At 41.7% G+C, this 12,849-nt stretch overlaps 1 protein-coding gene and 1 non-coding gene across 3 annotated transcripts in view; both read right to left on the bottom strand.

The window, feature by feature from the left end:
• igsf11 (immunoglobulin superfamily member 11) overlaps positions 1-11,695 on the bottom strand; it is a 109,721-nt gene extending 98,026 nt beyond the window's left edge. Inside the window, exon 1 of one of the 2 annotated variants that reach the window (XM_055011965.1) lies at positions 11,088-11,695. In XM_055011965.1, the coding sequence (XP_054867940.1) occupies positions 11,088-11,148 (61 nt within the window). In that variant the 5' untranslated portion in view covers positions 11,149-11,695. The remainder of the gene's footprint in view (positions 1-11,087) is intronic. The other variant, XM_055011964.1, reaches the window with a different exon arrangement.
• Positions 11,696-12,284: 589 nt separating this feature from the next.
• trnag-gcc (transfer RNA glycine (anticodon GCC)) lies at positions 12,285-12,355 on the bottom strand. Its single transcript has one exon. It is a non-coding gene; the product is annotated as a tRNA-Gly (tRNA).
• Between the last annotated feature and the right edge of the window lie 494 nt (positions 12,356-12,849).

Here is a 12,849-nt window from a genome sequence, read left to right as displayed (position 1 = left end):
ATGGTAAAACTTTAGGTGCTGACATGATTTTTGCCTCTCTCCTGCTCTCTGTTGCTATATATACTATGTTTAAATACAACCAAATTCACAATAACGCTCGTTTTTAGTTACATTTATTTCTGTTTCTGTTGTCAGACCATAGAATGAGAATGAAATAGTGACTAAAACACACGCCATTAAGACTATGTGCTAACCAGAAGTCACTTTATAGCCACTGAGCTAACTGTATACTGCAAAAGTACTGATTTTGGAATCGCAATGTTGTCTGACAAACTCACCATACACACGAGTCCAAAAAGTATTTGTGCTGTAAATTCTGGGATATTTCCACATCAAATGATTGATCAATGGGCTGCTGCAATGCAAACATCAATCATCCTCAACAGGATAAAGCACAGACTAAGACTCTGTAACATACAAACTGTGAGTAATTCTGTATGAAGTTGTTTGAGGCCTCAGGTGTCTCTGTGTGTGCGTGTGCATGTCCGTGCCGCATGCACACATATGGGCATCTAACAGTGTTCCTGTATATGTTTGTGTAGGCATGTGCATGCACTGCAAAGGTATGTCTGTGTTTGCAAGCGTATCTGAAAGTGTGTGTCTGCACACATAAACTGTGCAAGTGTCTGTTCCACACTTTGTCAAAGTCCCACCTGGTGCCCCCTCCTGTTCTATTGGATACAACAGAGACAATGTTAGGGTGAAGTCTGCTGTAACAATGCACAGATGGGATCTCTCTCTCTATATTTCTGTCCCTCTTTCTGTCTCACTCTCTCTCTTTCACTCTCACTGTGTGCCTAATGCGCCATTCTTCCTGGCTGTTCACATGCATCAGATTTGACATGCTCATTCGTTGTTTGCAAGGACAGAACAACCGGGGACCACTTTTCAGTCTCATCCTCATCCCTGGAAAGTCATTTGTGCGTCGACAGAGTGTGTGGGAGGACAGAGCAATGGAGGCAGGGAGAGAGAATTTTTGACGGTGTGAAAGGAGAGAGACAGAGAGAAATAGAGTGAAAAGAGAGACTGTAAAAGACAGTGGAATTGGATAACTGACTATCGTGAAGCAGGCATAAATACAAGCGTACAAGGAGGATAAAGAGGAAGGTGGAGGGATATAGGTCATGATAAGGAGAGAAAAAGAAGTTGGACCTGTATTACGGAAGCGAGAGAGCTGGAGAATAAAGCTCGTGAAGGAGTGAGGCTCCAGGGCATCGTACAAAGCAGGGACTTATAATGAAACTACGGAGAGCTGCTGCACAACCTTTCCTACAGGGAGAGATTCGGCCAGTTAACACACATTTACTGAGTTCCAAAGTGTGTCACATCCAGAGCTCACCTTCCACTCTTGCAGGGATGTCTCATTTAGGTGTCCTTACTAAGCAGACAATAACACTGTAGTGGTTTGTAAAGTGTGATGGCATCCTTGGAGGCTTTGTGTGGTTAACTCCGCATATTACATTTGGATTTATTGTAATTTTGTATATAACTTGAAATTGTTAGGTTTATTACCACTCAAGACTTAGTGTCTTGGCTTTGACGCCACTTTTCTGAGATCCTGAAACATACTAACACTGCAACCAAGTCAAAACATGGTGACCAACGACCAAAAGAAAACCTTCTTCAGGAGTAAGAAAATCAGCTCAATCTGTCACAATCAGATGCTGATATTCAGGGGAAAAAGACTGTATTAAACAGCTGGACTTCACTGATGTATCAGTGGCTGCAATCAGACAGCACTTACTGCTTCCACAATGCAGCGGCTGTGGCTCAGGAGGTGAAGCATTTCCACTAAAGAAGGGGTTACTGGTTTGACCCAAAGCTCTCTCTGTCCAAATGACAATGAAACCCAAACTGTTCCTGATGGTCACTGTCAAGCGCTTTGGATAAAAGCACTTTATAAATGCAGCTACTGACCAATGTCTACAGGGGGAGTTGAACCAAGAGGTCAGAGTACAAACTAGTGATTTTTGTCTGTTCTAAGCATGAATCATAGTTTACACACTGGAACTATTTTAACATTCACCTTCCTTTTTTTTGTTAAATTCCAAATGAGTTTGGACAACCTCTATGGTTGTTCTGTTTGTAGACCCCAACTGATATGTTAGAAACATATTTCAATGTAAGGATATACACTATCGTTCAAAAGTTTGGGGTCACTTAGAAATGCCCTTATTTCTGAAAAAAAGCATTTTTTTTCAATGAAGATAACATTAAATGAATCAGAAATCCAGTCTAGACATTGTTAATGTGGTAAATGACTATTCTAGCTTGAAATGGTTGATTTTTAATGGAATATCTACATAGGGGTACAAAGGAACATTTCCAGCAACCATCACTCCTGTGTTCTAATGCTACATTGTGTTAGCTAATGGTGTTGAAAGGATAACTGATGATTAGAAAACCCTTGTGCAATTATGTTAGCACATGAATAAAAGTGTGAGTTTTCATGGTTAGCATGAAATTGTCTAGGTGACCCCAAATTTTTGAACATTAGTGTATGTTGTTCTATATGTGCCAATTTTAAACTTTTTTTTTTTTACAGAACATAACACTAACAAAATGCTTGGAGAAATGTAGACACAGTGCCATTGCATAGTTTGTCTAGCAGAGCAATTCTGACTCCACTGTTTACAATATTCTAAGCACAGTCTGCAGCACATGTAGCAGAGTATGAACTGAGGACACAACTGAGGAGACAGTGGTGCAGAGTCAAGTGGTATCTTCCAAGTATACTGCTAACTAGTTTGTGAGATACATTGCTGGATAGGTAACAAACAATGACCCCTATCATTTTTCCTTTTCAATTTCCACCAATATATCAATATCAGAATTCTGAAGAATTCTCTCATTGTGAGAGTAGAGAAACTGAATTAGAGAAACACAGAAATAAAACAGCACTGTTATAGCCCAAAAGTCAGTTTATGAATTACCTATGGTGGTGAAAAGCCCTGGGCATATTTAATGCAGTAGAATCTGTCCCCTTTTCACTTTGTTTCGCTCTACTCTCTATGCAGTATTCTGCATTTTCACTCCATTAGCAGCATAACATCTTTGAGTGTCAGGACAACAAGCACAGGGTTTCAAGTTCAGTTCATGCTCACCCTGACCACATCATTCAAGAAGAAGCGGGATTAATTCATCTTAAAAGATAAAGCAGCAAAGGATTTCACTGAAATGCCGCTGTCAGGGGGATAAAGACATGGTTAAGGGAATTTCTTTAAACACAAAGGAAAGACTGTACAGACAGCAGCAGGAAGCTTGCAAATGCTGGCTAGTTTTCCATCCTTTTAGAAATTGTTGCATGTCCGAGATCTTTGACCCTCAAAGGCTTTTAAAAACTCAAAGAAGAGAAGTAATTTTCGGTGGGTGCTCTCAGCCAAGCACCTAACATTAGAGGCAGCCATTACAGAAGAGTCCATCAAGTGCAACGGTATGCAATTTACCAAATTATATTCATCTAGCATATGAAATTATCCGTTTATTTTCGGAGACCGCACAATTATCTGGTCAAGACTGGATCACCATGCTCTCAAAGCAGGTCACAGGATCTGCATTATCCCTCACTGTGACACCAGCCAGTTCAGCCTCTGGGTTCATCAAGTGCTGTAAGGTCATTTAGTCATTGTGTGGATCAATTAACAATCAATTTCAAATTAGTGATGCAAGGCCACTGTACACCAGGGAGTACAGTTGAATATACTTATAAATAGTCCTTGCTTCAGGACACACTCGTGCCAGGCAGCTCTGACCTAAAACCACCCACAGCTGAATCTGCATCCTTGCTCTAGGGCCTACTGTGGATGCAGCACCCACTACTATAACATTTCCACGTATCTGTCCATCACTGGGAATAGACTGCCTGCTTCCCTCAGAGGAGTAGTGTGGTTTCTGGTTGTTGTACACTGCACTAATCACTAGTGCTTTGAAACAGCCTCAGGTGGGAAATGTAACACCTTGGCCACACCATCACATTTCCTGATCTTATCCATACTCTATATATCTAAATCTGATTGGTATCAAGTAGATAAAAGTCTTCTAAAATGAGTAATTTGTGCTATAAAAAAAATACATTTTCTCAGACTACTACTAAAATATGTGCGTTCAATGTGCACTTCTTGTTTTATTTCAGTCTGAGACTCTCATATCAAATAACTGACCAACACTGGCAAATAGTTAGACAGTTATACAATTAGAACAGTTATAAACAGTTATACAATTAGAGCTGGTGGAACAAGATTTGGTCTTTGAGGGAAATCACTACCGAGTCACTGCAAATTTACCCAACACTCAACATATATGAGCCCAGACGTCAGCAAGCCAAAGTTTCAGTGACTAAAGATGGACAATGTTTCATCAGTTCCTCCCTAATGTACAAAAATAAAGTCTAAATATGTCGGAACCTGGTCCTGCAAAGTAATGAATGGGTGGTGGAGACATGGTAGTGAAGTCCCAGTGATCGTAGTCTGTAGGTGGAAGCAGCAGTGAGAGCTGACAGGTTGTAAAGATCATCTGAAACACCTGGATGGATGTGACTGGATGTTATCGGTCAGATGGTCGCTGAACAGATGATGCCAGTGACAGTAAACCCCAAAAAGCTGCAACAGGAGCAAGTTCAGTTCTCTGCTTGAACTTTTACCTTATTATGTTACGACTCATTCTTTTAATTTAGCGAATACTGCCACTGTTATCTAACCTACAACAGTTTATTTTGATCTTGGACTGAGACATGTTGCAGCATTTGCCTCCTTGTGTTTCTCTTGACATGATTTCTGTGGGGGTTTTTTTAAGTGTACTGTCAAGATTGCATCACGGTAAGAAGAAATCATAATTAGTGGCAGGACAAGTTAAGAAATTACAGGGCTCTTTTTAGTTATTTGAAGGAACTAATTACCAATTCTAGGGAGGAAATTAAGTCATTCAAGGGTATAATTACAAACAACAGCCACTAGTGCCTTCTGTGCTTTGGATAATTTAGCTGTGCACAGTAAAGCTGCTGTTTAAATATACTCTTTGTCAATTCATTTAGAATAGGGGGAACTTACCAAGTTGCAAATTTACTCTGTACAGAACAAAGAATAAACAGCTGAGCAGACAAAAGTGAGCTCACTGCAGAGCGGGCATCTGCCTAATGAACCTAAGAGACAATCTGACTGTCTGGAACCTGGAGATTTGTGATTGGTGGATCAAACTGATGAGGTCATTACAGTCCAAGGGAAACCTTGATCCTTTGGGATCGACTGTAATTTATTTGCCAGGGGAATAAGAGGGCCGGAGCAACAAATACCAAACACCCCGCCTGTTAACGCACACTTGTGGGAATAATGTGTGCACGGGAGCATTTGCTTTCGCCATTGATCTGAGCCCATAAAGGCTTACAATGATAAACACGGCAACTATTCTTGGCAATACCAGAGATCAACTTAACGACTCTTTGGCAGTCACTGACTGAAAGCTGCGATATATCACCCACACAGGGAAGTGAATTATACGTCAATTAACATTGATTGCGGCCATGAAAGTTTGAGCAAACGTTTTACAAAGAGAGCAGCATTATTTTTACCAGCTTTATGGGGATAAACAGAGGAAGAAAAGATCATTGTTCAGTTGCAGTAAGTGCAGCATTTTCACATGACAACTACTACTTGGTTGTGATTTCAATAAAAAATAAATATAGTTAGATAAATTGAAGGCTATTTTAGTGATAATATGGCACATGAAAGGGCGTGGAGTTCAAAGAAACAGTACTTATTCTCTTAGATCACAGTCTGTGGAAAGCCCCGGTTTATGAGTGCAGCTTAGAGCGCCGACTTACATGCATGACTTTGTTCATATTTATGGGATTGAAGAGAGTCTTTTTTTTTTTGCTCTTTCTTTGCTAATTCAGAACTACTGGAACAATCACTGACCATAAATAAGAACTAAGCTTACAACTGTTTAAAATGACAGATGTTTTGACTGTAGAGGCTCAGCTCACCGTGCGTCACTTCTCAAACCTGCAGAGTTTTGTAGAAGTGAAAGCGGTCACCTTAATGTTGTGTCTGCACGTACTCAACATCTCCTGAGGTACTGATGTGATGTGTAAGTCCTGTCAGCAAAGGCCCTGTCAAAGCTCAAGAGCCAGCATAGCAAAACTGCTCATTTCAAGGAGAGGATCTTCAGGGTGCCACGACATGAAGAAGACATCCGCTTTAAATATGTATAGGCCCAGGGCTCATCCCACACACACACACACACACACACACACACACACACACACACACACACACACATACACACTCGAAAGGAAAATCAAGCTAGAGGATACTCCCATCTGAATGCTACAACCCATCACAGTATGTTAAATACCAAGATACTGTTATATACCCTTAAAGCGTGTAGATTCCATTATGCTTTGTGATCTAGTCATGGGTTTTTTTTCTTCACCTTTTTGAATGACATCATCCTTCTGCACCTGTAAGCAAACATACAAAGCAATATTGCAGAACTGCAGTGATTCATTTCCACCCTTTAAAGTGGAGCTTACTTTGGCAGATTCTTAACTTAACATCAGCGCTAACAATAGTGCAATTATCACGCTTAATCCACAGAGAAATTATCTTGCTGCTCAGAGCATCGATCTTGTGGTTGAAGTACAGAGAGATAAAACCGGTTACTGCTCATATTAATGCAGCACAGCTTTGGTTCACTCATGAAATGTCTTACATGTCATAAAACACAAGCCTCCGTCACACGATGTCCTCTGCTAGAGTGATGTAGCAGTAACAAAGCAGCTCGTCTGAAGTGAACGATCGTACACCGGAAACCAAAGTGTTTGCCACATTACACGTTTTAAATGACAAACCCGACTTGAAAGCAAGTCTGACAAGTGCACGGACTGCCTCCAAATGAGCCGCTGTTTTGATAAGTGACACCCCATTTCCCCAACACCCTCATTCGTCATCTAACCCAAATGCAGTTAAAAAAAACCACAACCGATTCCGCTGCTGCATCAACAGCATCGTCACCCTGCTCCCTGCGCGCTCATGATTTACTCATGTTTTCCCTCATTTGCCACTCTGATTAAAGGTACAACCAAACCCAAAACCTCAAAGCCCCCAAACATCCAAACCTCCAAACTTCTGTGGACTGACCACATCAGATGTTTGCCCCAGATGCTTGGCCAACTGCCGTGTTGCAGAGCAGCCTGTGGACTCTTTGGGGCCTAGTTTAATGTGTGCTTAAGAGACCATGGGACCGGGCAAACGCTGAGCTCTCTCCTCCAAATATCTGCCCATCATTTATTCATTTACACTCCCAGGATGGCCGCTGCTGCCATCATCTGAGGACCACGTCGTCTGAAGTTCCCTGCGCCTCTGTCGCTCAAACGCATGCACACACGCACATGCACTTTGCAAGCGGTCCCAGAGGTCTTTTAATTTTTTGAGAGGCTATTTTTAGTGAGAAAAATAATCGAGGTGGAAAGTTCCATCTGTCCAACACTCTTGTTCCAGCTGCTCCTTTTTAGCAGCAGGCGGAAAGAGGAGGGAGGGGAAAAAAACACTACTTATCAGATGAAACTGACACAGACGGGATTTTAGATTTTTTTTTTTTTTTTTATCATACCCATTAGCAGGAGGAGAGGCGTGTTTTAAGTTAGGCGCTAGTTGCATGGCATTACCAAAAAAAAATCTGTGCAAGATCACCTGTGGATACAAAAACAGAGCGTATTAAATGGTCTGCTGAGCCGTGCCACCTCTTTAATGTGTTTTTCTCCTGTCACTCTGTTCACTCTCATTGTCTTTGAGCAAATTTAACTCAATAAAACAAGGCAGATTTCAAGAGAACAGAAACATCCCAGTAAAAATGGGTTCATAGATAAGCTATTCATGTTTTTTTATTATTATTTATTGGACCTGCTGTTTGTGTTATAGGGTCGTTTCTGAAAACAGATGCAGATATAATGGGTAAATGTATTATATAGTTCAATGTCAATGCCAACTGAATTTCTTGTGGCCTGAGAAAACAAAACCATTCTATCTTCTAATGTGAACCCAGTGCAACTAAGACGTGTCAGTCATATTTTAGAGTCAGACTGACTGACTAAAGAAATAAGCCAGCAACCAGAACACACACAACAATGTAAACAACATAAAAACAGGCTTGATGTTTAATTTCACACCAGGACTTTAAGCAGAGCCTCAAAGGTTAACAAGCTCACAGAGAAAGTGCAGAAGAGAATTGGTCTAAGTTCAGCTTTGATGCAGGCACGAATGCCCTGAATGTCAATGAGCTCAAGAAACACTCCATGTTGTCCTTTTTATTTTTTTTTACGCTCAAATGCTTTTTGTTCACCCTGGACTCTTTATTCCAAACAGCGGGATTGAAGCCTGGAGGCTAATCCGAACGTTTCTGCGTATGCAAATGTAAAATATTCTAGAAGATGTCTTATGCAAACATCCAAAACAAACAAAAGCGGTTGAAAAGTTCAGAGCCACCACCTCCGCTTGGATTAAATTTGCTGAATTGATTGAACCCCCTAGATCGGCCTCTGCCACACCCTTCAGGGTTGTTCTGGGTGGATCATTAAATCAGGGCATCATGAACAGAGAAGCTCTGTGCTGGTATTGCCGGCAGTATTTGTCATGATAACAGCCGAACCAATTGGTTTATTAGCATAGAGCCCGTATTCTTTATTTTGGTAACTTTTGGAAACTTTGGTCAAATGCTTTCAGTGCTACAGATCCGAATAACACAACTTTTCTTCAGTGTAACTGCGAGATGCCCGTTGCTAACTGAGAAGAGAGGATACAATATTCATGTGTAGCTGGGGACCGTTGATGGCTGAAAGGGCCATGACATGTCCTCTAACTAATGCTGAAAGTACGAAGGGTCCTGCCACAAACTAGGCCGTGACTGACGCCTGTCCAAGTCACTTATGAATTTTACCTCCGTCTGTCGCTGACAGTTTTCTAGTTTTGGAAACTTTCCTCTTTTCACTTCTCTTCACAGCTGCCAGAAATCTGTTGTTTTTTGTTTTTTATGTGATGGAAATCCTGGAAATCAGGACTGAACATGTGAGGTAAAAGCCAAACATGTCATATCTCACTGTGTAATAACTCAAAACAATTGACTAACATTGATCTAAACTGATCTGATCAATCTAATGTCTGACATGCAAAAAGTGGAGGTCAGTAGACACAGCCAAAACAAGCAACCACAATCGATACTGACTTTGCTGCATCAGAATTTATTTATAGTAACACTGGCAGCTCCCCACCAAGACAAGGAGCGAAGAAGAAATACTGTCCAGCGAATGCAGCTTCTTCCCTGAACAAGTCGGTTTGATAATCGAGCTGCTGAACTCACACTGGTCCTAAAGTCATGTGGACTGAAACCTTCACTCAGTGCAAAGCTACACTCATCTGTCTTGGATAGACATGTGATCACTATGGGGGGAGAAAAAAAGATAAGGAGTGACCACAATCCACTGTTATCATCCTGAACCATTTCATCAGATAAACAGACAGACTTGGAGTAAATCAGATCTTGTTCTCTGTGTGTGTGCGTGTGTGTGCGTGTGCATGTATGCGTGTAACCCTGAGTAAAGCTGACAAGACACCACACAACCACTCACTGCAGAGGTGTGCGGCTAAATAAGCAAGCAGCAGAGTGAAACACCTGGGCAATGAGGACTAAATTCAATCTCACACAATTGTTCTGTCCAAATTGTCACGTCAGGCCAGTGTGTGTGTGTGTGTGTGTGTGTGTGTGTGTGTGTGTGTGTGTGTGTGTGTGTGTGTGTGTGTGTGTGTGTGTGTGTGTGTGTGTGTGTGTGTGTGTGTGTGTGTGTGTGGGTGTGTGTGTGGGTGTGTGTTTGCATGGTTCAGTGGAAAAGCTCTTTGTGTCCTGACAGGAGGCTCTGAGGGGACTTGGTCGACATTCAACCATTTCTCCACTCTGCTCTGCTCCGCCACTTTTCTAATAAACAGTTGAACATTATGTGAAAGAAAAGCTGTGGATTATTTTATCTAAACTTACAGCTGCAGTTTCAGTGAAGTATTTTAACCATCTCTATCCTGCATCACGCTTGCAGGAATACGTTTGGAAAACAATTTGGACTCAGCTACTGATGAGTTATGAATGTTTTTTGTATTATATTCCCAAAATGCTTTGCCTGAACTAAAGCTTTTTCATATTATTTCAGATTTATCACATTCTAAAGCCTACACAAAGTATGACAGACTCACTAAACTTGCACACACTGTCAATTAGAAAACTGTTAGATTGCAGCAGGAGTAACACCACTGGACTCAGGAGCAATCTAAGGTCACCAGTCGTGCCGTTTCCACATGCACAAAGTATAATTCCCAGACTCGAATTATAGAAATTTACTGATTTTCCTTTGGGCTTGCCTGCTCTCCTGTGCTGCCTGGTCACCACACTTCACGTTAATCGGACGGATTACCGGCGCAACCCTCCCACCGTCTGCTCCGTTTCTATTTCAAAACACCGGCACTCCCACCAGAATACTGTACCGCGTTGTCATATATCACTGGCAGGGCTTTGGTTTTAAAAGAAGAACGGTTTTTGTTATTTTGTTTTTCAGCCCTCCGGTTTTGCAACGCACAAAAGCGGCATCAGGCGCAGCAGTGCGCATTATGGATAAGATGTGCACAATCAAAAGTGCTTTGGGGAGAGACGACATGGCGACTAGTAAGGAGGGGAAAGTCAACCTAAATCTGTTCTTTAGTTGTTGTTGTTGTTGTTGTTTTATGTGGACATGTGGGGGATTTTTCAGTCTCATCCAAACATACAGTATTAAGGAAGAGTGGGATCAAATGGCTGTGGCACGCGCTCTTGGAGAGGTTGAGCCGGTGGCACAATTTAATTCCAGATACATCTGTTTTTGCATTACTGATGCAGACGTATTGTAAAAAACCATTTGTCCACGTGATACTAAAGCTGTAAGCCGTTTGAGTTTTTCTCAACTTCCCATTATTATTATTATTATTATTATTATTATTATTATTATTATTATTATTATTATTATAGCAGTGTAGTGCATGTAGTTGGGGACACAAGCTTTTAAGCGTCATATAACTCACCCTCCATGCAGAAAATGACCATCCAGGCTATCCATAGGTCTGAGTTGTGAAACTTCACCATGGTTCCTAACTGTTCAGTGACTGGCTCTCACTTCAACCTCAGTGCCTCCTTCTTCACAGAAATCTCAGCTCTGCTCAGTTTCTCAGTTTCCTTAAAGAAAAGTAACTGTTCCTTGTCGTGGCATCAGAAATGCAAAGAAGTCGGAGATTTTACGCAGCGCACAGCAACCACATTTTCCAAAAACTGTCCAGATGTGTGTGAAAAAATAACACAAAAATCATTTCTATCCACCAGGCGCTCGTCTCCCCTTCGGGCGCTTTCCTTTTTGTTTTTTGTTTTTTTTACAACTCCGTTCTTTGGTAGCTGCTGGTCTCTCCAATATTATTCTCCTTCCCAGACCTCTCAACTCAATTTACGCACGCTTGGAAAAAAAAAAACTCAATGTCCACCTGCAGGTTCTCCGAAATCTGCATACTGTCGCTGAAAGTGACTTATAAACAGATCTGAAACTGGCACTTTTCCCGTCCGCTTGGTGAGTCTCTCCAACGCGTCTTGTTGCGCTCCATGGTTTCTCGTCTGTACTGCTGCAGCTGAGCGGACCTGAAAACAAGTCAGACAGCACAGGAGACAACACCGCCTCCGACTGATAGCTTTCAAAATAAAAGAAACCTAGGAAAGCGGTCTAGGCAATGCACATGCAGTAGATGCACGTTGCATCGATGGGATGGAAGAAACCGAAGTGGCAAGAAGTTACCAGGCAAGTTACGATTAAAGCACTTCCTTCCTCTACCTTACAGTTCCTTTTTGCTTCCCAAACTTGGCTGTATTTAAGAAGTCATTAAAAGAAAACAAGCCTAATGAAAGTGAAGACAGGGCTGTGTACACATTATAATGTGACACATCTGTGGCTTGGTCAATATGAGATTTAAGCTAATTTTTCCAACTCCGAACGACATTCGGTGTCAGTACTAACTGAAGGGAATCACTTCCAGGTGACCCGATTACTTGACTGAGAAAGGGGTGTGGCTTAAAGTGAGGCATTCCTCATGTTCAGGTGTGCATAATATTGGCTTTTAGCTGCGCCAGATAGTGAATGACATCTGTCAAATTACTTGCTGATGGATGCTACATAGATAGATAGATAGATAGATACTTTTTTGATCCCGCAGCGGGAAAATTTACAAAAGTGAATCGAATGCATTGGCCGGGAATCGAACCCGGGCCTCCCGCGTGGCAGGCGAGAATTCTACCACTGAACCACCAATGCTTTCGTTGTGTAATATTGCAGGTGTTAACATACAACCAAATAATTCATCAGTGGGGGTCAAAAGAGTTGCAAAAATGCACTGAGAGAGAAAAAATGCAAAGATGGAACCTTTAACTCGTGATGTTACGAGATGTACCGGGGCTTCGAAGCGTGTCGAGGGGGCGTTTCCACAAAGCGCGTATCAAGGCTTGCTTCATTTAGGGGAGGAGCCAGAAATGATGACGTCCGAAGCCTCGCTGCCTGGCTGAACCACGGTGACTGCTTCGGAAAGTGGTTCAGATTTTGCCGCGAGGTTTGACAGCAATATAAACCCCTGAGGCTCACGTCAAAATGTGGGTTTTCGCTAGAGAGTTGCTGTCAGTTGAGAGTTTGGATAGAGTTTTGATAGTTTGACTACTAGAGTTTAGATAGTGTTTATATAGTTTGGATATAGTTTGGAGAGTTTCGAGAGAGAGAGAGATAGTTTGGAGATTTACGAGAGTGAGGAGAGAAGA

Source organism: Amphiprion ocellaris, chromosome 7 (assembly GCF_022539595.1).
Source record: "Amphiprion ocellaris isolate individual 3 ecotype Okinawa chromosome 7, ASM2253959v1, whole genome shotgun sequence".
Taxonomy (NCBI): Eukaryota; Metazoa; Chordata; class Actinopteri; family Pomacentridae; genus Amphiprion; species Amphiprion ocellaris.
Note: the sequence above shows the minus strand (reverse complement) of the source record. Positions and strands in the feature narration are given on the sequence as shown.